General features: G+C 50.0%; 1 protein-coding gene across 1 annotated transcript; it reads right to left on the bottom strand.

Annotated features, from left to right (window-relative positions):
• Positions 1–142: 142 nt before the first annotated feature.
• ITM2C (integral membrane protein 2C) lies at positions 143–25,459 on the bottom strand. Its single transcript, XM_059479474.1, has 6 exons — positions 25,300–25,459; positions 10,839–10,976; positions 8,728–8,916; positions 8,349–8,459; positions 4,010–4,160; positions 143–1,901 (listed from the first exon to the last, which is right to left on the bottom strand). Exons 1-6 carry the CDS (start codon positions 25,411–25,413, stop codon positions 1,810–1,812), a joined length of 795 nt encoding a protein of 264 aa, XP_059335457.1. The 5' UTR covers positions 25,414–25,459; the 3' UTR covers positions 143–1,809.

Genomic DNA, 25,459 nt, shown 5'->3' with positions numbered 1-25,459 from the left:
CCACATCCCCACAGCTCTCCCATCTCCTTGGGAGGGCCTCCCCACTGCAGCATCCATCCCACTGGGCTGGACCCCCCAGCTGCTGCCTCCCATCAGCCACAGCTTTGTGGCTCCCATTGCACACCAACACACACTTCACACATCAGAGGTAAAAGACTTTATTATCCCATGGGTTTTTCCTAAGAAGTAAGATTCCCACCAGACAAAATATACAAAGCATCTTATGTTTTCTTTCTACAACTGCATTCTCACCCTATGGAACAGTGAGCACATGAGCTGACCCCAAAGAACCAAGGTTTGCCCTTACAGCTGCGGGACTGCACAGTTAGCACATCCAATGACATCATGCAGAACCAGAGGGGAGGGCAAGAGGCCTGTGTGCACCTGAGTGCAGCCTCAGGCTTCTAGAAATGAAGAGAAATGAGGGCTTAAATTTACCAGTTACTTCCATGAAGTGAACCAATTCTCTGACCCACTTCTTGTCATCCTCTTGGCAATTAAAGGCTGGGGCTAGCAGCAAGTTATTGCTGGGAAAACACAATGCTAGAAAAGTAAATACCCATCTGGCAGTGGGAAACTTTCCACACCAACCTGCAAGAAGTGCACCTAATTCTTCATTTTACGTCAAGCTTAAAGCAGAATGAAACCAAAGTGTCCTCCTCTACTTGACAGAAATTAATATTTATAGCTATGTTTATGTGAAATAATAAATACTCAGCCTCTAACGATACACTAATTCCTATTGCATTACACGACCATCCTGAGATCCTGTTTTGTTTTCACATAATTAACTCATAAAATTAACACTCAGAAGTTTAAAATATATTAACTTTGCATTTTGGTTCTGCTGAGTTAATGATTGTACTTGCATTTACTTTATCCTTCCTCTTCCAAAACAACAGGCTCATTTCAACAGATGGTGAACAGGTCCAGATTTGCTGGAAACCAATTAACAAGAATGTGCCAAGTTGAAACTCACCCCATTCTTTCAAGCCAAAAAACTGCCTGCATTTCAAGAACCTAATTAGTTTTAACTACATTTATGGAACGGAGGGAAGAATATTTAATTACTCTGCAATTCTTTTGTCTGATGATCAATAGAAATGCAGTTTTGTTCAAACAATTTCTCTGCAGTATATTGATCAGCTGAATCTTGCCTTCTATCAGTATCTGTACTCCACTGCTGCCTGCAGATAATGTGATACACAGCTGGATTACAGTGATTGCTATCAAAACAGCTTTCACTGGAGGAGTTACATAAGAATACACACTGTCAAAAGATTTGAAAAACCTTCTTCTTGACTTGCCAGTAACCACCAGTTCTGCTGCTGGCACTTCCTTCCCTCTGCTGAGCTCTCAAACTGCCCTGTCTGTAGCCTCACAGCTATTCCTTTCCTAAGTGCACCTGGTTTAGGTCATTGTATCAGCCCCAAAATGGAAATCCTCCCCTTGTGCATACCCCCTCTGTCCCAGAGCAATATCCCAGCCTGAAATTGCTCAGCCAGGAAAAGAGCACCTATTTCCAGCATTTCTATTCCTCTACCCAAACCTGCTCCCAAAGGGGATTTCCATTCTGTTATGTGGAAGAAGCTGCATCTACCCCCAGTTATCTTTGAGCACTGTGTAAATTTAAGCCCAGCCAATGTCTTGGGTAGGTAGCAGGGAAGAAAGGGCCACAAAGGACCCCAGAGGTTAGAGCTGCACAAGCTGGGGGGAGTATAAAAAGTAGCCAGATTACCATGTCTAAAGAGAGGGCTGAGAGCATGTGTGTGCAAGCAAAGCCAAGGGAGGTTACATCTGGAGAGTGCTTCATGACTTTTGGCAGATAACAGTTTCGACCACAAAAGTGTTTTCAAAGTGACGAATGCGATGACAGTTTCCAGCCTCACGTCGACTGATACCTAGAGGTGATTTAAACAGAGGAGAGAGGTGAATCAACAAATGAGAATCTGCAAGAACCAAAGCAGGGAGGGGAAGGAAAGCAGATGAGATGCAATTTCTGAACACTGAAATGGGGGGACAACATAGCCCATATGGAAAGCAGCCTTATCTGGTCTTTGGAAGAACTAACAACCTCCTCTAGGATATAGTCCTGCAGTAAGAGCTGCCATGGGCTGAAGGAGTCACCTGGCAACAGCTGGTTTCAGCTGACAGCATCTCAGCGTTATCTCAGGGACCAGAAAGCCTCCAGAAACTAGCAGAAGTCACAGCCAAGAAGTGTTTAAAGCACCTGTTTGTATCCCTGTGTGCCTGATCCTGCTGTGGCCCCAGCCTGGGGCAATGCTTCCCCCTGGGTAACACTTCCCCATGCCCTCCAAATGCAAGTCCCCAGCTCTGAGCAGCTCTGCTGGCAGCTCCTCCCCCCTTACAGCAAAGCTGGGGTGCCCCAATGACTGCCAGGGCTCCATGGGAGTCAGTGCAGCTCCCACTAGGAAAGCACCATCAGCTACAGCCATGGGGACTGTACCCTGCAGCTTCCCCAGAGACCCCAACCCCACTGACTGTAGGTCCATGTACCAGGTGAGCCTTTAACTATACCTTAAAAGCAAATTATTACAAATACTGGTATTAAAGAGTATTTTGCAGCAATGCTACCACTGCAATATAAGATACATATTGCTAATTTCCATGAAATCATTTTTACACAGTCCAATGTTCCCTCTTCACAACATTTTCCATACTATTATGAACTTAATTAATTAAAGGCAATTTGCGGATCTAATCTGCTCTGAATAGCTGCCACTGAATCGGGTGCCTTCATTAGGGAAATTTTCCAAACAATTCCCAACAGCTCTGCCATTAGTTCAGCCCCAGGAGCCCACGTGGAAATGAATTGCTGGCTCCTGCAATCATTTCTGCAGGATTTGTATCAGGCTGATGGATGACACAAACACAGCACTCAGCACCCGTTTGCAGCATCCTGAAGTTGGGCTTGGATTAACTGCATGGGAAAAGGCAAAGCCCCAGAGGGAAACCAGCTCTGGCCATGAAGAGCCCAGCATGGCTGCACCAGCCAGAGAGGGGCTGTGATGTGGGGTGAGGAGGATGGGGCAGGGCTGTGATGTGGGGTGAGGAGGATGAGACTGGGCTGTGATGTGGGGTGAGGAGGATGGAGCAGGGCTGTGATGTGGGGTGAGCAACAGGGACAGGGCTATGATGTGGGGTGAGGAAGATGAGACTGGGGTATGAAGCTGTGATGTGAGGTGAGGAAGATGAGACTGGGCTGTGATGTGGGGTGAGCAACAGGGACAGGGCTGTGATGTGGGGTGAGGAGGATGAGACTGGGTTGTGATGTGGGGTGAACAACAAGGGCCAAGGCTGTGATGTGGGGTGAGAAACAGATGCAGTGCTGTGATGTGGGGTGAGAAACAGAGGCAGTGCTGTGATGTGGGGTGAGGAGCAGGGCAGGCTGTGATGAGGATGAGGAGCAGGGGCTGTGAGGGGCTAAGGAGCAGGCAGGCTGTGATGAGGCTGTGAGGGGGTGAGGATCCGGGGCTGTGATGAGGATGAGGAGCAGGGAGGCTGTCAGGGCTGAGGGGCAGGGCAGGCTGTGATGAGGATGAGCAGCAGGGAGGCTGTCAGGGCTGAGGGGCGGGCAGGCTGTGATGAGGATGAGGAGTAGGGAGGCTGTCAGGGCTGAGGGGCGGGCAGGCTGTGATGAGGGTGTGAGGGGCTCAGGAGCAGGGGCTGTGATGAGGGTGTCAGGGGCTGAGGGGCAGGCAGGCTGTGATGAGAAGCAGGATCAGGGGCTGTCAGGGGCTGAGGGGCAAGGCAGGGCTGTGATGAGGATGAGGGGCAGGCAGGCTGTGATGAGGGTGTGAGGGGCTAAGGAGCAGGTAGGCTGTTATGAGTGTGTGAGGGGCAGGGGCTGTGATGAGGATGAGGATCAGGGGCTGTGAGGGGCTGAGGAGCAGGTAGGCTGTGATGAGGGTGTGAGGGGCAGGCAGGCTGTGATGAGGATGAGGGGCAGGCAGGCTGTGATGAGGATGAGGAGCAGGCAGGCTCTCACGCCGGCGGGCGCCGCGCCGCCGCAGCCGGTACGTCTCCTTGCCGCTGCACAGGCGGTAGATGAAGGAGCCCAGCTGCTCCATGTCGCTGACGTGCTCCGTGGCGATCATCTCCTCCTGGATGATGTACGTCTGAGGCAGGTATGTCCCCTTCTGCAAGAACAGAGTTCCCACTGAAATAAGGCACAAACACTCCCTGAACACAACTGTTTCACGCAGAGCACCATGAACAACCAAACTGGGGAAAACTCATTCGCTGCTGAGGCTCAAGCTCCACTTACTGAGGGCAGTTATGTGTGACTTTGTCCTTGCAAGAAACTGTCCCTTGCTACTAGCACAGTGCACACAAAATAGATGAGATCCAAAAATGGAATGTTCACATAAGGGGTGAAGTCAGTGTAGTATCAATCCTGTTATAAACTGACCCAAATTTTAGAGCAGGATGCCCAAACTGTAACTCTGAGAGTACAACAAAGCCATCTGGAGAGAAATAAAAGCTTAACCAAAATTCCAGGAACTCCACTGAAATGTGCACTCTACATTTACTTCAAAAGGAAAAAATCAAAACCACCAGCCCAGTTCAGATTTCAACATTCTCCTCTCCTCTCCTCTCTGGTCCATTGAGCAGAACCAAGTGATATCCTGCCCTTAGTGCCCACAGGAATGGGGACTAGAGATGGGCCATGGGCAGCACATTCAGAGAAGAACTGAGCGCCTGACACACCTTCATTGCCCCAGGAATGTCTGGGGCAGTGACATCCCCGTTGTTGGGTAGAGGCCGCTGTGAAGGCCAGGGTGATGAGTGAGGTGTCATGGCAGAAAGCTACCAGGAGATGGAAAAAACAGGGTTTCAGTGAGTCCCCAGAGATGGAGGTCTCATCTTCCACAACAGGAAAGAGTTCAGCTCAGCACTGGAGACTCTCTGCAAGCTCATTCCCAGGTGCTCAGGGCATCTTTCATGTTTGGACATCACTGTAGCAACAAACAGCTGTGTAACAAGGGCAGCCTGTGCCAGGGATTCTTGTGAGCAGATGCTAACTAGATCATGAAGCAAAGAATCACCTCTGGTCCCTTTTCCTTAAGAAGAGTCAAAGAAATAAAAGAACTGTCAGACCCAGGGGCCAAGCATAACTGTCTCCAGCTGAAAGGTGTAGCTGGGGGTGTGTATTCTATTCCCATCTGTCAGAGCTGGGGCAGTTCTCTGCTGTCCCCGGGGCAGTTTTTTCTTTCTCTCTCCCCCAGCCAACGCTCCCTGCAGGAGATCTCTGCTGTCCATGGCCACTGAGTGTCCCTGCAGGGCTGATCCAATGCCAGCATCCCATGGGGAGATGCTCCGCCCAGGGGAGGAGCCAAGCATTCCTGCCTGGATCCAATCTGAGCCTGGCACAGCACAGCAGCCTCTGCCCCCTGCACTGCCAGAGGAGCAGCTTTCTGCTGCCCTGCATGGCCAGAGGGAGCCCAGGCCCATCTGCAGCAGCCCTGGAGCTGCAGAGGAAAACTCCCCCCTTGTGCAGGATCCCTGCTGCAGCAGAGCCACAGCTGGCACTGCAGGAGGGCTGAGCCCCCCTGGCATGGGGCTGGGACACCGCCCTGGCACACAGGGGGCAGGGACTGCTCTGACTCTGTGACTGCTGGGTTTTTTGTACTACTGTATTTGTATTTTTAATTTTCCTAGTAAAGAACTGTTATTCCTGTTCCCACATCTTTGCCCGAGAGCCCCTTAATTTCAAAATTATAATAATTCAGAGGCAGGGGGTTTACATTTTCCATTTCGTTTTCCATTTAGCAGACACCTGTCTTTTCAAACCAAGGCAATAACCAAGCAATAGCAGCACCATTTCAGGATTCACCTCTTCTGTTTCCCAGGACTGGTTATCTCCACAGAGACACACCTGGAAACACACTACCTTAACTCAGTGCTGTGCTGCTGAGCTGGCACAGCCAGGTAGATCAATAAGGCTGTCCTCTAACACTGCAGGATTAGAGAATTAGTGCCAGTTTGTACTGCACTAACACTTCAGTTCTGTAAGAAATTCCATTATTGATTCTCAATAATAGAGAAGGCAGGGGGGCTGTGAGATACTTGCAGCCCCTGGCAGGGGGTGTCACAGTGACAGCTAGGGCTGGGGTTCAGGATGTGCCACACCCTTGGCCTGGGGAGAGGCTCAGTGACACAGACATGAGCACACAAGCCAGTTTCTTCACTGTCTCAGACTGAAATAGCTGTGGCAGGTGAAGGGGGAATCACCACTCCTCCATGGCAGGACTGTGCAATAAGGACAGTACCTTCAGCAAGCTAAAGCTGTGACCATCTCATGTTCTGCAAGAGATGTGGATGGTCCATCATGTAACTTGGTCACCTCCAGGCTCCTGCTGCTGTAGGGGGAGCATCCCTCCATTCTTTTATGTCAGACACTGATGCAACCCTGGTCACTGAACTATCACACCTGTGCAAAACAAAGCCTGAAAGAAGCAGGCACAGGGCATGTGGCAGCCACTCTGCAAAGGGGCATTCTGGCACCAGGCTGGCCAGGAGGAAAGAGCAAAGGAGGTTCTCCAACTCCCTGAGCTGCCCCAGTCTGCTGGAGCAAACCACTGGTGTTAACTGCTGGGCTGTGATTTGATTCTAGAAACAGGGATGCAGTCACTGAACAGATCCAAAACGAAACTTTCTGCTGGGAATAATTCTCATTCATTAGGGACTTGACTGCATTCAGAGATACAGAGAAGGAAAAAGTCTCCAATTCCAAGGACCAACAAAGCTCACCCAGCATCCAAAAGGCACAAGTTTTGAGCAGCAGGGGAAGTCATAGGGTCATAAAGATCCTCCCTGCAGCAGGAATAAACTTGAGCTTTCTGCTTGATCAGCAAGGCCACCCCTCCCACATGTGGCCATGAAGATGACAGGCCCATAGGATCACAGCTAATTCAGCTGGGGAGGGACCTCAGGACTTTATCCTACCTGGTCTTGAAATCTTCAAGTATTTCAAGGAGGCAGCACAACCTTCCTGGGTACCCTGTTCCACTGCTTCACTGTCCTCGTGGTAGAAAAATTTTTCTGAGCCCAAAACCAAACTAATAATTTTAAAACAATGTCTCTAAGGTACAGGTTAAAGCCTCCAGAGACAGATTGTACACTACTGAACCATCTCAATAATCACGAGGTCATTTAAATTCACACCCGCTTTGGGCTCTTCACACATGACCACATATGTGCTTATGTAAGCATAAGCACATCCCCTTTTTAAATCCTCTTTTTAAATTCAAAGACAATGCATCATTTTCACTGACTGTGAGTTTATATCTGTTATTTTAGGATGTGACCAGCACTCCCAATCTCTCAGTTGTTTTCTCTCAGCTTGTGCAATCCTGCCTTTTCCATTTCCCTCTGCCCAGGGACTGGTCACCTGCCAGGGTCAGGAGCTGTGACAGGTCTGGATGAGTTGTAAGTAAATGTGTGTTGTACCCCAGTGGGTTCCCAGCACATTTGCCAGACAGTCACAGTGCATGAAATTGTGAGGACTGCAAGGAAACAAACTGGGAGTGGGAGTCTGACAGGGACTGGAGATCAGGCTCTCTCCAGGCATTACTGCTTGTCTCTGAGCTCACACTGCAAAGTTCACCATACTGCACATAGCAGGAAGCGAGCAAAGAGAATTTAAGAAAGAGTAAGAATTAGATTGTCTTTTTTCCACCTTTCTTTTGAATAGACCCTCACAGGAGTGATAAAAGACCCAGGCTCAGTGCCTTGATTTACCTGCAGAAGACTGAGACAGATAGGTACCTTTTTCAGTCTGCAAAATCCTGTGCTTTTTCCCTGCTGTGAAGATTAAATAGTATTCTATTTTAAGATGGCTGCTTTCAGCAGCACAGGCTTCTGAACTGAACAAAATCGCTGGTACTAAACCAAATTAATGCTGGCTGTGAGCATAACTGCATGAGCCCAAGCCTGGTGCTGCAGCCCAGAAGGGAGGGCAGCACAGATTCCCCCCAGAAAGGTGAGTGCTGAAGGCCTGTTCCTCCCCAAGGGACACTGAGAGCTCTGCAAACCACAGTGCAAAACTCAGAAGGGGAAAGGAAGGAATTTTTTCTTTTTTCCCTTGATTCCTAGTGAAAACCAGAGGGAGGGAACCTGCTGCTTCTGTGTGTCTCCCTGGTCAGGCTGATCATCATGCCTGCACTGTCTGCACAATCAGTACTTCAGCTAAACCTGCTGAAGCCTTCACTCTATGTGGAGGCTCAGGGCAAAGGCTCACTGCCCCAGACACAGCAGTTCTGATTTGCCAGGAGCTTTCCAACTCAAGGAAAGCATGCAGAAAAGCAGCAGGGCTGCAGCTGTACCTTCACGTTGACCAGCAGCTCCCACAGGTTGCGAGGAGGCATCACGATGGTGGTGTTGAGCTCGATGACGTAGCACTTGTCCAGGGTGATGTCATGATATGCTGTCAGACCCTGCATGCCAAGCACAGGAATGACACAAATGAACCCTCTGCAATGAGCCCTGACTGGGAAAATGGGTGAGGAGAGGGAATTCAGGGAAGACAGGACACTGTGTTAAACAAACCTCCCTACCCTGCAAGCAGAGCAGGTTGGAAAAGCCCAGAGAGGGCAGCTCAGGAATAGATCCTGTGACAACAGAGACAGTGCTAGGCCATGAGCACGGAGCTGTGCACCCAGCCCAGCCCTATGGCTGCCCCCACAGGCCCCAGGAGCTCCTTACTCGCTGGAAATCGTGGATGATGTCCGCAGGGTCACTCCCTCCAAACTGGGGCACTGGCACATTGATTTGCTCGTAGTTCTCCTCAATGTAGATCTTGACATCCTCGTGCAGCTCCAGCTGCCCTTTGAAGGGCGAGTACAGCGAGTCTTCGTACAGGACCCCGCAGTGGAACACGCTCTCACGGGGCAGCTGTGGGGTACAGCACAATCCAGGCAGGGCTAAACAACACCCCCCAACAGCTACAGCAAACAGGAGTGTACCCCTGCTGGGTAAAACACTCATCAGATGCTTGAGGGTATTGTAAGATCAAGGTTTTTAGCAGAAAAAAAATTCTTGGTGAACTTAGTGCAAACTACCCTTGTGAAATGATCACATCTCACTCCATGCTAGCCAGGTGTAGCCATGATATTTTCTGAAAAATCCTTTCCTGAGGATTTTTCCTCCTGAGAAGCTGGGAGGCTTCAGGAACAGAATGTAAACAATGGTTATCTGCTGCTGTGGAATGCAACAGGTGCATCTGTGATTGGTCTCATATGGTTGTTTGTAATTAATGGCCAATCACAGTCAGCTGGCTCAGACTCTCTGTCCCAGACACAAGTCTTTGTTATTCATTCCTTTTTCTATTCTTAGCCAGCCTTCTCATGAAATCCTTTCTTCTATTCTTTTAGTATAGTTTTAATGTAATATATATAATAAAATAATAAATCAAGCCTTCTGAAACATGGAGTCAGATCCTCATCCCTTCCCCTCATCCTCAGACCCCTGTGAACACTGTCACAAGCCAGGTCCAAAAGGAATAAAGAATTTCCTGCTGGCTTTTATGAGGAGTAATTCAGAAAGGCAAACTGACTGCCTGCAAGCTCTTGTATTTCCTCACCAGGCTGTTCACATCCCTCCATGGCTCCCAGTAACTGCATTTTTCCACAGGAGGCATAGAAAAAATTGGTGTATTTTTTAGGAGGCATAGAAGCTTGGGCTGAGCAGAGAATCATTTCTAGAGGCCCTTGTAGCTCAGAGTGGCAAATGCAGCAAAACAAAGTGGATTCACCTCCCAGCAAAACAGGAGCTGCTGTTCTCTGAGCAGCCTGGGAGGTGTCCCTGCCAGGACCTCCCTGGGGGCCAGGGCTGCTTCTCCTCGGGAAGTGCCACCACCAAAAGCCCAGGGACAGGTGCCCTCACCTGGGACAGGGCTGTGTGTGAGGGGGGAGCAGCCCTGGGGCTGTCACAGCGTTTCCAGATCAGGTGTGAATGACAACGGGGAATAAAGCACTGATGATTTCTTGAAACAAAACCGCAAATTAATTTGACAGCAAGGAAATGTATGGAGAAAAGGAGTATATAAAAAGACTCTTCTGCTGAGTGGATAAGTGCTGGCTGCAGAGATGAAGGCAGCAGCAGTCCTGGGAGAACTCATTCACTAATAGCCACTCCACAGCACAACGAGGGCTCCAGTGCAAATCAGTGCTCAGGGTTTCTTGGCTAAACACTCAGCAAGCCAGAGCTCAGCAGTTTCCTCCTCAAAAAGCAGCTCTGCCCTGTCTCATTCCCTGTGTTCTGACCCTCCACAGTGCTGCCAGCCCAGTGCCTTGGCCAGGCTGGGCCAGGCTTTGCAAAGACAATGGGAAGAAAAGGTGCTGAATTTAATGGAGGTTGAGGGCTCACTTTCTACATCATCTCCCACTTTGTTCTTACTTCTCTGCTTGCTTTATTAATAGCAGCACCTATTTTTGTCCCACCTACAGAGTTTTTCTGAGCTAGAGCCTACAAAACCTACTGCAAAAAGCTGTTCCCTTGCCTGTACCCCCCTGCTCCCTCCAGGCTTGCTCTCCCCTCACAAGCCATGCTTTCAGACTGCTGCACCCCAGGCAATGGGGTTTAGAAGGTACAACTGGCAGGATATTTTTATGCAGTTAATGAGAAAGCAAAACAAAGCCATAAGGGAATGGGAGGGTTTCTGGAAGGCCCTTCCTGGCATTGGGAATGGAGGTCAGCCTGAGCCTAGCACTTAAGAAATGCCTCATCTTCAGTGCCCAGCAACAAAATCCAGCAGCACCTCCCTCAAAGACTGCTAGGGTTGATGGAGCCAGAAGTGCTTCCCAAGTGTCTCCTACCTGGGTGATGAAGAAGTATCTGTAGACGTACATCGATGCAAAGACCAGCCCCAGCAGCAGCACGAGCAGCCCCATGGTCAGGTAGCACACCCCACTGAGCGACGAGCGGCGGCCCTGCGCCGCGGGGCCCGGCTCCTCCTGGGGACAGACACTGAGCTCAGAGACTGCTCTGGGCCACCAGCAACCTGCTGAACCCTCTAAGGGTGCTCTGGGCCACCAGTAACCTGTGAACCCATCCAAAGGGTGCTCTGGGCCACCAGTAACCTGTGAACCCATCCAAGGGTGCTCTGGGCCACCAGCAACCTGCTGTCCCATCCAAAGGGTGTTCCAGGCCACCAGCAACCTGTGAACCCATCCAAGGGTGCTCTGGGCCACCAGCAACCTGCTGTCCCATCCAAAGGGTGTTCCAGGCCACCAGCAAACTGTGAACCCATCCAAGGGTGCTCTGGGGCACCAGCAACCTGTGAACCCATCCAAGGGTGCTCCAGGCCACCAGCAACCTGTGAACCCATCCAAAGCGTGCTCCAGGGCAGCAGTAACCTGCTGGGCCCTCAGAGGATGCTCTGGGCCACCAGCAACCTGCTATGCCCTCAAAGAGTGCCTCAGGGCACCAGCAACCTGCTGGCCCCTCCAGGGCTGCTCCAGGCCACCAGCAACCTGCTGAACCCATCCAAAGAAGTTGTGTTGTGCAATGAACAGGGCAAGCACTGCCCTGCAAAGCTACTTCACACCTGGCAACAGTAAAACACTTGTGCATTTTTCCTCCCTTACCCCAGATACATAAACTATATACATTAAATACCTATATATTTATATGTATTGAAAAAAAAGTGTCTGTGTGTGTGTTTGTGTGAACATACACAGACATGTGTATCATCAGCTTCCCACCAATTGTTCAGAACAAAGACAAGCTTTGTTTCAGTGGGAGGTAAAGACTGACCAAAAATAAAAAATAAGATCAGGAACTCTTAGTTCTTGGTTACTGAATATAACAGCATTTATGTATTTATAGCCATTTTTTTAGTTGAAGTGCTGCCACTCATGGCAGAATTTCTCATTGGAAATTTTTGTGATGGGAATTACTAGTAGTCAAAATTGTTTAGTTGAAATGCTGGCACTCATGGCAGAATTTCTCATTGGAAATTTTTGTGATGGGAATTACTGGCACCTCCTGGCCCTGCTGGGGTGAGCTGACACAAACAGATGTGATGATCTCAACTTCATTTTCAAGCACATTGCAGCACAGCTCCAAAGGAAAATGGACAGGGCATCAGAAGAAAACAGACCTGTCCTCTTCAGAGTGCTGCCCCATCTTTACAGACAGTAGCCAGCTCACCATGTCACAGCCCTGACAACAGAGGGCAGTGCAAAGGCAGGGTTACCTCCCACAGACAGCTCATCCCAACCTGTGATGCTCTTGTTTTTCTACCAAAATAACCCTTCAAATGTTAAGCAGAATGATGTAAGGCCTTTCAGAAGCAGATGAAAGGAGCTGGTTCAGAGATGCCCCAGTTTCCACACAGAAGAGCTGAAAGCTGCCCTCAGCTGAGCAGGCAGGCTGGGGAGAGAGGCACCAGGGAGGGCTCTTGCAGATTAACTCCTCTGTGCCATTTGAGATCTGTGTTTGACTACAGACACTCTCCACAGCTACTTGGAGACTGCCACGAATGGGAGGATGACTGAAAAGCAAACATCAGCCTCTTATTTCTAAGGTTCCTCACTTCTTAAAGGAAGAGATGTTTCTCCAGAATAACCCTGTGGCCAACACCCACAGGGTGATGCCAGTGCTGAAGCCCCAACAGGACAGGCCCCTGTGTCCCCACCACCCTCAGGTGGCATCAGACCAGCTCTGCCCAGCCCAGCTGGCAGCAAACATCTCTTTCCCTTTCCCTACCTCGGAGCAGCCCTTGCAAGAGCAGCAGTTCAGTGCCAGGCTTGGAGGCATCATTCCTGTCCCAGACTGGGACACTCATGGGGACCCTGCCAGGTGGGGATTCCCTGCTCCAGGAGCTCCACTGAGATGCAGGAACGGGGGCAGAGCCAGGAGCCTGCAGCCCCTCTCCTACCTGCTCTACTCCCAGCCAACAGGGACTCCTCCAGATACTTTTTTATTCCTACCACATTCAACCTGATAACTGCCAAGACCAAATTGCTTTGGGGAGCTACAATTCCAGCACATCTCCAGGAGAAGTTAATCTACATTTATTTCTGCTTCATCCCAGCTGCTGAAAGACCCACAGCACCTCGATTCACCTCCAGCTTCCTGCACTGAAGGATCACTGCAATCAGTTTGCTGCTGCTGCTCCTCCAGCAAATAAAGGGATGAGCAAGCTGAAAAATATTACATTTTTCCTCTCCTTCTGCAGACAATGAGCAGCAACTCTGACAAGCCACAAAGAACAGAAAATAAGAAATCACATTACTAGAGGAAGTTTCAAGGCTCTCTGACATGAACCACTAGGACAAGAAAGTCATGCTGGATGTCAAGTGTTTCACAAAAGCAGCTTTCCCCAGACACTTGTCATCACAGAGAGAGTGCAGACAGTGAGGGTGAAGAGAAAGAAGAGGATCTCCTGACACTGAAGCAAGGCTGAGAAAATGTTTAATGCTCTGCAAGTGAACCATATCCAAAGGGTGCCAGGTTGCAGTGCTGGTTAATTGTTCAAAATTGCAATACAAGATGTTTTCCATTCCCATCTGTATGGCAGATTACCTTTGTCAAGTGGGCAGTTTGCCTTTGAGTGACCACATTCACTCCTCCCTTGGGAGGGGGCATCTGCTGATAACAGCTATTGAATGTCACTGCATGGCTGATAAGAACTGCAGCATCCCATTGGGAGATGTGAGCCCAGAGGGAGGAGCCAAGCATTCCTACCCAGATATAATCCAGAGGTTTTGAGACACCAGCATGGCTTCTGCACTGGATTCCCCAGAGGAACAGCAGCTGCCTCTCCTTCCACTGGATCTTCAGAGGAAGAATCCATCCTTCTCTACAGGATCCCTGCTCCAGCAGAACCACCCCTGACACTGCAGGAGGGCTGAGCCACAATTCCAATGGGACTGCCACCAACACCCTGACCCACAGGGAGTCAGGTTGGGTTCTGACTCTGGCAGTGTTGTTGTAGTGTTCTACATTGTTTATTTTATCCTTTTATTTTTTTTCTTCCCTATTAAAGAACTGTTATTTCCTGCTCCCATATTTTTGCCTAAGAGCCCCTTAATTTAAAACTTATAGCGATTGGGAGGGGTGGGGAGGGTTTACATTCTCCATTTCAGGGGAGGCTCCTGCCTTCCTTAGCAGGCACCTGTCTTTCCAAACCAAGACATTAATGCAGCACTGCTCCTGCTGGGGGCTGCCAGCGCTGGCTCCAGGGACGGCCTGGAGAGGCTTCATGAGGACACAGCAACTCAAAGGGCAAAAAAATACTCCCACTAAGAGAAAAGCTGTGTTTGAGGAATGGTAGAGAAGGGAAACCAGCCCACAATGGTTTGCTACTTGCTAGGATAGCTCTGTCTTCTTTGCATGGCCAAAGACACTGTAAAACATCCGGCCTCTCATTGCCAAAGATGGGTTTTGCTCCCTACAAAACATTCCTGGCTTCAGGAAAATTGCCAGAGCTTTGCCCTGTGGGAGAAGCAAAGCAGAGCTTTTATCTGGAAGAAGTTATTAAACAAACCCCCAAATTCTGAGGGAGGAAAGAAAAAAATCAACAGCAACCATTCTGAGAGAGCAGCAATTTAGGCAGTGAGGTTAAAAATGCAGCCAGCCAGGTCAAGGGGAACAGTTAATACAGTCCTGCAAAATACTGCATAAAAATCACCTGGAAAACCTGACTGAAAAAGTGTGTCTCCATCCCCCAGCCCAGCAGATGGAAAGGCCACCAGCCTTTATCACTGTGAATAAAGGACAATTTAAAAGCAGCTACCTCAGTCTGCAGCTCAGCTTGGGGCTGGAGGCATCCCCAGCAGGACAACTCATCTGCACCAGCCTGCAAAAATCCAAGTTTATTGCACAGGCTGCTGCCCTGCTTGTACCACTACACACCTCCCTTCTCACAGGACCCCCACTCCTTGCAGTAGAATTGTTTACAAACAGGGTGCTCTAAAAAACAGAAAATCCATCACAGCTGATTTCCATCTCTTCTTGCCTAGGAAAGCCTGGCTCCTCAGCAAGGGGAGAATCAGACTTGGCAGCAGGGTTCTCCTGAAGAGTTCTTCATGTCCTCAAGGTGTGCATTTCCAAAGGACAAAAATCAAAATATTAACACACAAAAATGCTGTACTTTCACCAGATATTTAACAATGTTCCAGAGAATTCATTAACCAGACACACTGCTTGCAACAAGCTATACTATCAATTTTCTGCCTTGATCAAGCTTGGGTTTTTTTGGCCAAGAGGAATGGGAAAGTTGGGGTTAAAACCATCCCTCGGAAGAGGTAGGGACAGCTGAGTAAATGGGCTTTCCTCTTTTTGTTTTTTTAAACACGATATTGCAAGAGCTGGAGGTATTTTACACAAAAATGAACATAAGGCCCTTCCTCCCCTCCCTGGGCTGAGCAGAGGACAAACATTTATTTGTTAGAGAAGGAAAAGCAACAGCAGCGGCAGAAGGGCAGCATGTCCATGGTCCAGGCACTAGAGCTGTGCATGTGGGGAGGATGCACAGACACATCCCAGCTCTGCAGAGCACCTGCTGCCTCTCCACACACTGATCCCTTCTCTGCTCCATTTTCCTGGGCAGTACCACTTTGCTGACCCTACAGAAAGGGCTGGGCCAGCTCCCTTCCCAGGGAATCATTTCAGAAGAGGCAGTGGGTAGAGCTCCTTATGCTCTGCAAGCCAAGGGGAAGCCACAGCTTGTTCTTCCCCTGCATGGACAATGGGGGAAAAGCACCCACCTGTCACAAAAAGCACCTGCACATCTTGGCATTGTCCTGCTAATCCTTCATTCCCCTGGGACACTCAGAGGCAGCTCCATACAGAAGCCTGAGCTCCCAGACATGCTGACTCTGACTGCTGTCAGGCATTCAGCCCAGCACCAGCAGCAGACAGGATATTGGAATATAAAAAGGAATTCCTTTCCTCAGATAAAACAGACTCTTCACTATGACTCAGTGCCCTGCCAGCTCACAGGGCCAGCACAGCAACAGAGTGCAGGCAGCAAATACCCAGATGGGAAAGGATGGAGGCATGATACACACCATGGGGGAGAAGAGGCTGGAAAGTAGCCTAAAGGGTGGGGAAAAGCCCTGATTCAGTCTTCATGGATTTTCTTTGGAATTTCAGGTCTTGCTGAGGACATGATGAAAATGGCTGGTGTCCTGTTATCCCTGTTTTGTACTGAATGGTTAAGGAACAGTTCTCCTACAAGGGGGTTGGGGGACAGAAACCTGGCTGGGCACAATGTCTGGTTCAAGATTTAGAAATCAAGTATCAAGTTCAAAGGCCACAGTGAGTCAGAGCAGGGAAACCTCCCAGACACCTGTGGCTGAGCAAACCCCTCCAACTTCCCAGCACTGAGCCTTAGGACACAGCACTGCAGGAGCTGGTCACAAGAACCATACCTAGTGAGATGCTGCCTTTGGAATTTCTCATTAATACAGGAGAAGGTTATAAAAATAGAAATGTGACATTATTGCTCCTTCATCACCCATGCCTTGCTGAAGACGACAGAAGTGAGAAGATGAAAAGTGTCATGTCATGCCTCGATCCCTTCCCAAGTCACACATTGCCTTGGCAGAGATGGACTCAGCTCTGGGCCTTTTTCTGCTCCTGCAGCTTCAGAAACACAGGAGCCCTCCACAAACCCTGCTCCCTGCATTCTGAAACACATGGGTTTGAAATCTTTCATTTTAGGTGTAGCAAGGCCTGACAAACTGGGGACAGAGATTGGCAAGTGTCTAAATATACACCCCCGACAGGAAAAGAAGCGTGGGCTGACTAAAAATAGTAGATGTGATTTTGATGACTGACAAGTGAGGAGAGAAATGCAATGCAAAGGGATGCAGTTTGGAGAGCAGTGCCATCTAAAATATGCCATCACTCTGTGGGACACTGTTCAAGGGAGCAGCAGCCTGAGCTCTCAAGGTTTGATGCCCTGACATAACTGCAGACACTGCCATGGCTTCCTCAAAGGATGCAGGCTCCAAAGTTAAGAAACCCTCATCAGAACAATGTAACTTGCACTCAGGAATTCCAACACAGTGGAACTCTGTGGTGGAGAGCCCCAGGGATGGCCAGAGCCAGCTGGGTGGGCAGGCAGGGCCCAGACTGGAGCAGCTGCCAAGCTCTGCAGCAGGGAGGTGAGAGACTACACACAGGGAAAAGGCAAAGGCAGACAAGAAGAGGGAGAGGAACAGAGATAAAATATCACAGCAAAGGCATCCTGGCATCCATCAAAGCAGCCCCGACACTCTAAAGAAGGTTCCTGTGCCAGATGAATGAAAAATGAGTCCTGCCCTCAAGAGCAGTTATGCTTGGAGAGAGGAGAGAAAGCAAAATGAGGAGAATACCGGGTGAGCCCGTGGGGGAACACTGCCTGAGGATCTGCCCTGGCTGAGAGGGGTCAGAGCTCTGCACTGACAATGAGAGGCCTCTCAAGGAACCCACACTTGGAAGGGGAGTCCTTCCAGGCTGAAGGGCATTTCTGATGCTCTAGGTCTGCATGCACAGACAGAAAGGAAAACACACACACATATATATATATATGGCTCACAGTTTCCAAGGCAACCAAAGTCCCTGCTCACAGTCCTTGAGCAGTGCTTGCACTGGCCACAGCATTTCCACAGAGAACACAACTGATGACTTTCCGACTCAAAGATGCCTGGAAGCAAAAAAACCCCAAAAGCAAGCCAGTAATTAAGGGACTATCACAGCTGAAGGCAAAAAAAAGTTGCAATAAATGAATCTACTCACACCTTTGAGAGACACCACAGCATGTGACTAGCAACAAAGCCACCTGCCTCAGGAGTCACTTCACAGTGCTGGAAATTAGAATATCAAAAACAACCACTGGCTAATTAAAACCCCCAGCATTGTTGCTATATGACAAAGACAGCAGGATGTTAAAAATGCAGCCTAGCATGTGGGAGCTCCTGAGCACTCAGTGATCATATTTTCCTTCTCCCTCATTTCATTGGCAAGAGAGATATAAACCCCCCTCTTTTCTCCTTTTTTCATCCCTTTATGGAACTAAAGGGCTGTTTCTCCTCCCTCTTTGCACAGGGGTGAGGAATTAATTTCCATATTTTTGTTTTGTTTTGTTTTTTTGGCAGAGGCACAACAACTTCCAGCTGGAATGATTCCAGCCTCCCTCTCCTTCTCCCAGGAGTAAAACCATTCAGAGCATTAGCAGAGCCAACAAAGCCCCTGGTAAAAACAAGACTGTTCTTACCACGCTCACAGCTGAAACCCTGAGCATCCTGTTGAACAGAGAGGCTGGCAGAGAGAAAATAAACAGCTGTGACAAAGTGGCAAAAAAATTAAAATATCCCAACCTGGGCATTTAACAGCCTGACTGCCAAAATACTGATAATGATAAACACAGCCTGATTTCCAGGCCACTCACTGCAATGATGGGGAAAATCAGTCCCTCCATGGAACAACACCACAGCTAAAAGGCTCTGGAGCACCTGGGGAGGGAAGGAGCCAGCACAGCCCTGTGAATGAAGGCCATGGGTTGTTTAGGGTTTTTTACCAAAAAAAAAAAAAAAAAACCTGAAGTGGGAAGTGGCATGAAAAGAATGGGAATCTTCCCCAGGAGAAGAATGGAGGTTAAGCTTTGGCACTGGGTCTCAAACCTCTCTAGAGCAATGATAGGCAAAAGCAGCTCAAGCAAGAGTGAAGCAGAGCAGCTGCTCTGGGAATAGGGGAAGCTCTTAAACTGAGAGGTTGGCAAATTCAAAGAGAGCCTTGACTCAAAATAAAGACATATGCAGGTGGGCAGACACCTGACTCCTTAAAAGACCTCTCACAAATGCCAAAAATATCCAAGAACACTGTGAAACTGAGGTAAGGAAATGCCAACAGCTTTCAGCTTGCTCTTGGTGTAGCTGAGCCTTCCTTCTCCTCCTGGGTGGAGGGAAGAGAAGCTGCTACCAAAGCCAGTCTGTTTGCTTCTACCATCATGCAGGGCTTGGAAGAAGCAAGCCATGAGCCTGGGTCCCCACCAGAGTGCTGAGCTCTCCCATGAGACTCACTCCCCTTTTCCCAGCCAGCAATTGTACAACTGCTGCCATGTAAAACAAACCCACCAGCAACCCATGCAAGTGGCCCTGGGCACAAGCCAAGGGAGACACAGGCTGATTTTGCAAGAAGTGTGAAGGATTGGGTGCTGTGGCAACACATCTGAAAGCAGAAAATGTGATGGGAAAAGACACATCCAAAGGTTTCACATGATTTCACCTGAAGCTTCTCACCTCTGGTGATGCCTTGGGAGGCTGAGGAAGCACAGGACTCACCTGGACACTGCCACTGGGCTCTCCCTGCTTCCCCCAGCCAGCTCCATGTCTGGAGAGCTTTTGGGTGTGTGCAATTTAAAATCACAGCACCCACCTTGGAGCTGGCAGAGATGGTCAGAGCAGGCATTCTGGATCTCACCAAAAGCAAGCCAAGCACTGCTGATCTGGCTATGGCCAATGAAGCCAGCACTGTCCCTCCTCACTCTTCCTCTAGATGTGACTGATTCCCAAAAGCTGGAAGAAGGAACACAGCCATGCCCAAGATGCCCAAGAACATCCTGCCTTCTGCTGATTCTGCAGACAAGAGGGACAGTCCCAGCCAGAACCCTGCACTGATCACTGCAAGCAGAGGGGCAGAGTCCAGCATCTCCTGTTATCTTCAAGGAACCAGACTTGGTTAGAGCATTTGCTTCTTCCCTGAAAATCAGGATTTGCACAGTGTCACACCATAAAATGAAGTCACTGCTCCCTTCTGGAACACTGACAGCTATTATCTTTTCTCCCAGCAACAGTATAAGAAAACTGTGACAGTCAATCCTACACTTGAAAATTCACCACAAAGAAAAGGTGTCTAGTTTAACAACAGCATGAGAGAGGAGGCAAATTTGCCCTTCTCTTTGTTGTTCAAACTGACTTCAAAGGTAGGGCATGGCACCAAGGAAGACAACTCTGAAAAGCAAGTGCAGAGAGATGAGTGCAAAAACCCAGCACCCTCACACTGTCCTCCTTCAAATGGTAACACTGGCATTAAAAAAATACCCAAACATTCCTAGATTCTCACACATCACTTGGGACGAAAATAGGCACCTACAAGTCAAGATGGCGTTTCCATCTCCTGTAAACCTGGTAATGAGCAAACATTGGTAGCACAAAATCAGCAACTGCAGAGCAGTGCACAAGGACACCTCATCCTCCATCTCTCCAGACCTGGCTGCAGTGCTCTGCTGGATGCAGCTCCCTTCCTCTGGGCTTCTGTCTCATACTTACTTTTGGTTCATTTGTACCCTTTGAAACTCTTCTGTTTAAAGATATTTCTTGGTTTTCTGTGTTCAGCCAAAAAAAAAAACCTCACCAAAACTGCTGTGCCCAAAGCAGGTAAACTCAACAGGTTCTTCCCAAGTGAAGAGCTCCTCCATGCAAAGCTGGGCTGGCTCCAGCTCTGCCCCAGCTCTGGGAGAACACAAACCTCTGCACAGCTGTTTCCAGCTCCTCTGGCTCCAGCTCTTCAGTCTACATCTCTTTGGTGAAAGACAGCTACATGTTTCAAAATTGAGTTGCATTTATAATGTTTCTGCTTGGAACAGATACTCTCTGTCCTAATCCCTCAGCCAGTTTTAGTCAGATCCTTTGTCATGCTCAGCTGGAATATCAAATATTCATGTCTGGAGTCCTGTAAGACACTGAAGTCCAGTATTTCACTAGAGCAGATCCTGCAAGGGGTCCAGAGCATCTTTTTTATTCCAATTCAAACCTTTTCCTCTCTTCCAGGGCATCCCCAAACCACAGAGAACCAAAACCAAATGACAGTGCTTCTCTTTAAGCTGACAACTCCATATAGGCCACAAAAAGAAATCACCATGGTGGTTATAGGAGGGTTGGGCAAAGACCAGGAATAACTTTCTGTTACAGGAGGCTGCTTCTTAAAATGAGGATATTCGTATTCAACTCCCTAAGCCTGAGCAGGGTGAGAACCCCCACAGCTCAAGAGCCTCAAGGCTGGACTCAAGCCTGCAAACATGTCAATGAGCACAATCAATCCACACTGCTGCCAGCAAGCTTTTCCTTCCTCTCTCTGAATTTCCAGCCTGCTTTGTGAAAAAGCCTCTTTTTCAAAGACTCTTCCTCACATCCCCTTCCCTCGCCATCTGTCTCCCACCTTACAATGCGCAAAGGAGTCGCTCCCCAAACCCAGCACTGCCCTGGCACAGCAGCACCCACAGGTTGGTGTCACCCTGCATTATGTGCCCTGAGAGCCTCTGCTCCTCCACCTGTCCCTGAGCTGGAGCCCAGCTCTGCAGCGTCACTGCTCATGCAGCAAATCCCTGGGACAGCACTGCTGTCCTGCTGTCTCCACAAAGCGCTGAGCCTCTTGGGCTTGCTCGGGCAAATGCAAAGCATTCCCAGCTGAGCATCAGGAAAGGCAGGGGAGTATGGACAGGGCACCAGCCCCAGCACCGAGGCACTGTCTGCCTGCTTTGGAGCTCCACACCCACAGCAGAGCTGCTCCTCACTGGGGAGATGCTCCACACAGGGAACAGAGGGGTCCTCAGGAATGCGCTCCCCACGGGTTTCCACGCTTTGCCCTGCTGTTTCTGCCAAGCAGGGCAACCACGCTGGGTGTGGGAGCTGTGGCAACAAGGAGGGGGCTGGGACAGCTCAGCTGCCAGCCAGGAGCTGGGGCACCCAGCAGGGAGAGGGGCAGCTACAGAGAGACCACCCAGACACAGAGGGTTGGATGGATCCAGTGCCAGGCAGCAAGCAGCTCCTTGTGGAAAACTCCATTCAAGCAGGAAGGGTGTGATCCAAAGGCCACTGAGTCTTGTCAAGGCTTTGGGAATGCAGATGGGATGAAAGACATCAAATCAAAGCCTGGTATTACTGAAGCCAACCAAGAGCAAAACATCAGTCACAGCCTGCAGGCAGCATTGTGTGCACCCTGGAAAGCCCCTTGCAGTCCCTGGGGCTGTGAGGCACTGCCAAGGTGTTTCCAGCAGGCTCACCAGGCTGTGGGTATGGAGAGAGCTCTCCCAGTCCTGCCTGGCCCGTAAAACCCTTCTGTCCCACCAGCCAGACCTGAGCAAACACTGCCCTGCCTTCGACACTCATCCTTCCAGAGACAAACAGCACTGCAGGAGCAGTCCTTTCCCAGAGGCAGGACAAGAGGCTCCTGTGAAAGCAGCCCCTGGGTCACCCAGATGTGTTTCCTGCAGACCCCCTGTCCCCAGACACCAGCCTGTGTTGGCTGTCAGGCACCAATTCCCCCAGGCACTCTGCACAGAGGGCTGACAGGTGCCCTCCTCTGCCCACTTCCACCTACACTAGGTCAGGCTGCAGCTGTTCATGAAACCCCTTCTCCTCTGGCTCTTGCACTGTCTCTGCCAAATAATGAGCAGGTATTAGAGGGATGCACAAGGGATCAAAAAAAACCCAAAAAACCCAACCCACGTTTTGACCAGAGAGCTCCAGCCATCAGTGTTATTTGGTTCCTGTAGATTTCAACATCCACCACAATCACAAGGAGCACACTTCCCAGCCCAGTTACAGACACAGCCTATGTGTCTATTTATTTCCATTTTAGACTGCAAATATGGGGTTCAATTAAAACTTTCTGAATACTATTTTGCATCTGAACAAATATTTCCCAATGAACACAAAGGCTGCATAACCTCAAGCTGCCTTCTGCTCAAGGCTGCTACATCCCTATAGCTCCTACTAAATGACAGGATTGTTTCTTCTATAATCCCTTAAAGTCTTGCAACAGTCTCAAAATTACATGGATTTTTCTGACAGGAGTTTAAATATTCTGCATATTCTTCCTGATTCAAGCCAAGCTGTGCAGGGAGAAACAAGGTTCAGGCACATGCAAGCTTGCTGTCAGGACTGCTCACCTACTACTTTTCAGGACACATTAGCATTACAGACATCTTCCTGCCTGCTGCATCTCTGCATTCACCAAGCACCTGCCAAAATCCCCAGGCTGCAGAAGCTGCCGCTGAATCATCTCCCAGCTCTGGCTCCTATCACTGGGATTGAAGTTATGAGATCAAAGAGGAGAGGAATGCAGAGCATCTTGTTTGCATGTCACCAATGCCATTTTGCTGTGAGGCAGCTCGAGAAAGACATACACAGACAGAAATTATTGGCAGCAGGAGCGGGAGTGTGGCAAAAAAAGCCTGGATATGGAAAGACCAACGCCACAAGCTGGGTGTCTGGAAAAGGTAAAGGTCCAGCTAAGCCCAAGCAGAAGAAAGAATCCACTGTCATAGTCTGAAATCCATTTCCATAGTCTGAAAAACACCATCAGGAAGAGGCCACCTGATATCAGGGGATGTGCTGCTCCCTGGACATCCTCACACTGCACAGACTCACTGTAACCCACTCCTGCCCTTATTGCATGGAACTCATGTTGATGTTCTTACATGTCTGTCTGCTGGAATCAGGAGATTGTTGAGGAGTCTTTGGTATAAATTCATGTTTTTAGTTTCCTTTGTAGCTCACAGAGGTGGGCTTAAAAAAACACCCCCCTGCCTCCCAGGAGTCAGAGGAAGGCCCAAGGCAACATAAACACCCCAAAATTTATTATTTGCTACCTAAGCCAATTTCATACATTTGGCAGGACCTGAATCAGAGTAATTTTGATTGCTGGGATCTCGCAGCACTAATGATAGAAACAAGCTTCTGTCATCTGTTATTACTTTTTAAACTGCTTTTTTCACAGTGCTCCTGAGAAATGGACAGATCCTGCCTGAACCCAGTCAGGATCAACAGAAGAACTGAGTTTCTGGCTGTGGAAGGCTGGTTTAATGGCAGGGTGAGCTGAAGTCCAGTGTGACAGTCAGATTCCAGGGTTGGACATCAGAGGCAGGAAGCAAGCGAGCACCTGAGTTCTGTAATTAGGAAATACAGTCAGGAAATCACTGAGAGGTCACTGTCAACCACGTTTCCCCAGGTCTCTGCAGAGCTCCCTGGTGAGATTAACAGATGCAATCATGACAGACTGAGCACAGTCAGACCCTGGCAGCACAGCTGAGAGTGAGCGTGTCATCTGTGATGGGAGAGATCATCACGGTCTGACTGCCTGAACTCTGCAGAACAGGGCAGTCTCTTGAAGCCCCTGCTGCAAAGCACTTCTCCAGAGCCATTCCCACTTGTTTGCTGAGGCACATGAGGAGGAACACTCTGCACTGCTGCAGGAACAGAGCAAAACCACAGCTCCCACATCGTTCTTTGAGTCAGAGAGAGACTAGGGTTCAATAAATGATCAGACCACATGCACAGCCTAGGCATTTATGAGGAATACAGAAATGCCATTTAGGACTCCTCCTGTGACACGGGAGTGCTGTAACAGGGCAGAGTGGATGCCGTGGGTCAGGCCCAGCTCAGGATGACACCCTCACACTACACAGAGTGGAATCCACCCAGCAGGTCCACCCTCACAGCAGGGCTGGCAAGTGGGGCTCTCCAGCATCAGAGACTTCACAAACATCCAACTCCTGCCAAACACAGCAGTGCCTGGTTCAGTGTCCGTGCTGGAGAGGGGCACTGCCCGTGTCAGCCCCGCACTGCCCGGCATCCAAACACAACAGTGCCTGGTTCGCTGTCTGTGCTGGAGAGGGGCACTGCCCGTGCCACCCTCGCACTGCCCAGCACTGCCTGGCCACGGCTCTCACAGCCCGAGAGTGACCCACACGGCTGTGCCCAGCCCCAGCGCACCTTCTTCATCTTCTGCTATGGATGTTCCAGTGCCTTCGCTCCCCTTGTGCCCGAAGAGATGCCTGCAGGCATGAGCACTGGCTCCCCTCTCCTACCCATCACCCGGAGCCAGCAGGGCAGCTCCACATCACCGTGTCAAGTCCCATCTGCAAAGCATGTAGAGCTCTGTGCCCTTAGCCCCTGGCTTCCCATCTTGCTCCAGCACCATCTGCTTTCCTCCTCTTGCCTCTTCCCCGTGCCAACCCAAAGCCTTCAGGGATGGCCGGATCTGACATCCACCCGTGCATGACCAACCCGAAATTACATTCCCGCAGGCTAACCCGCCCGAAGGGATGAGGTCTGCTGCCCCTGTGTGCGCTGGACATTCACTCCCGTGCCCAGGGACGGCTGCTGGCGCCAGGGCGCCCCTACCCTGCCCCATCCCCTCCCCGCTCCTCTGAACTCTGGGCGCCCACCAAGCCCCGAAGCCGCCGGTAAAGCCGGACACCTCTGCCGGTGCCTGTCCGAAGCAGCACCACAGCACCCGCACCCCTCGACCCCCGCCGCCCCTCGCCCCCGCCCCACTCACGGCGCCCGGGGGCAGCAGCACGGCGCCCGCCACCCCATCGCCCCCCGCCGCCTTCTCCTTCTCCTTGTCCGGCTTGAGCGCCGCGGGCGGCTGCTGGACGCCGATCTTCACCATGGCCCCGCTCCGCCGCCACCGCCGGCCCCGGCACCGCCCCGGGGAG

Source organism: Ammospiza nelsoni, chromosome 10 (assembly GCF_027579445.1).
Source record: "Ammospiza nelsoni isolate bAmmNel1 chromosome 10, bAmmNel1.pri, whole genome shotgun sequence".
In the NCBI taxonomy this organism is placed as follows: Eukaryota; Metazoa; Chordata; class Aves; order Passeriformes; family Passerellidae; genus Ammospiza; species Ammospiza nelsoni.
This window is presented reverse-complemented; position numbering and strand designations above follow the sequence as displayed.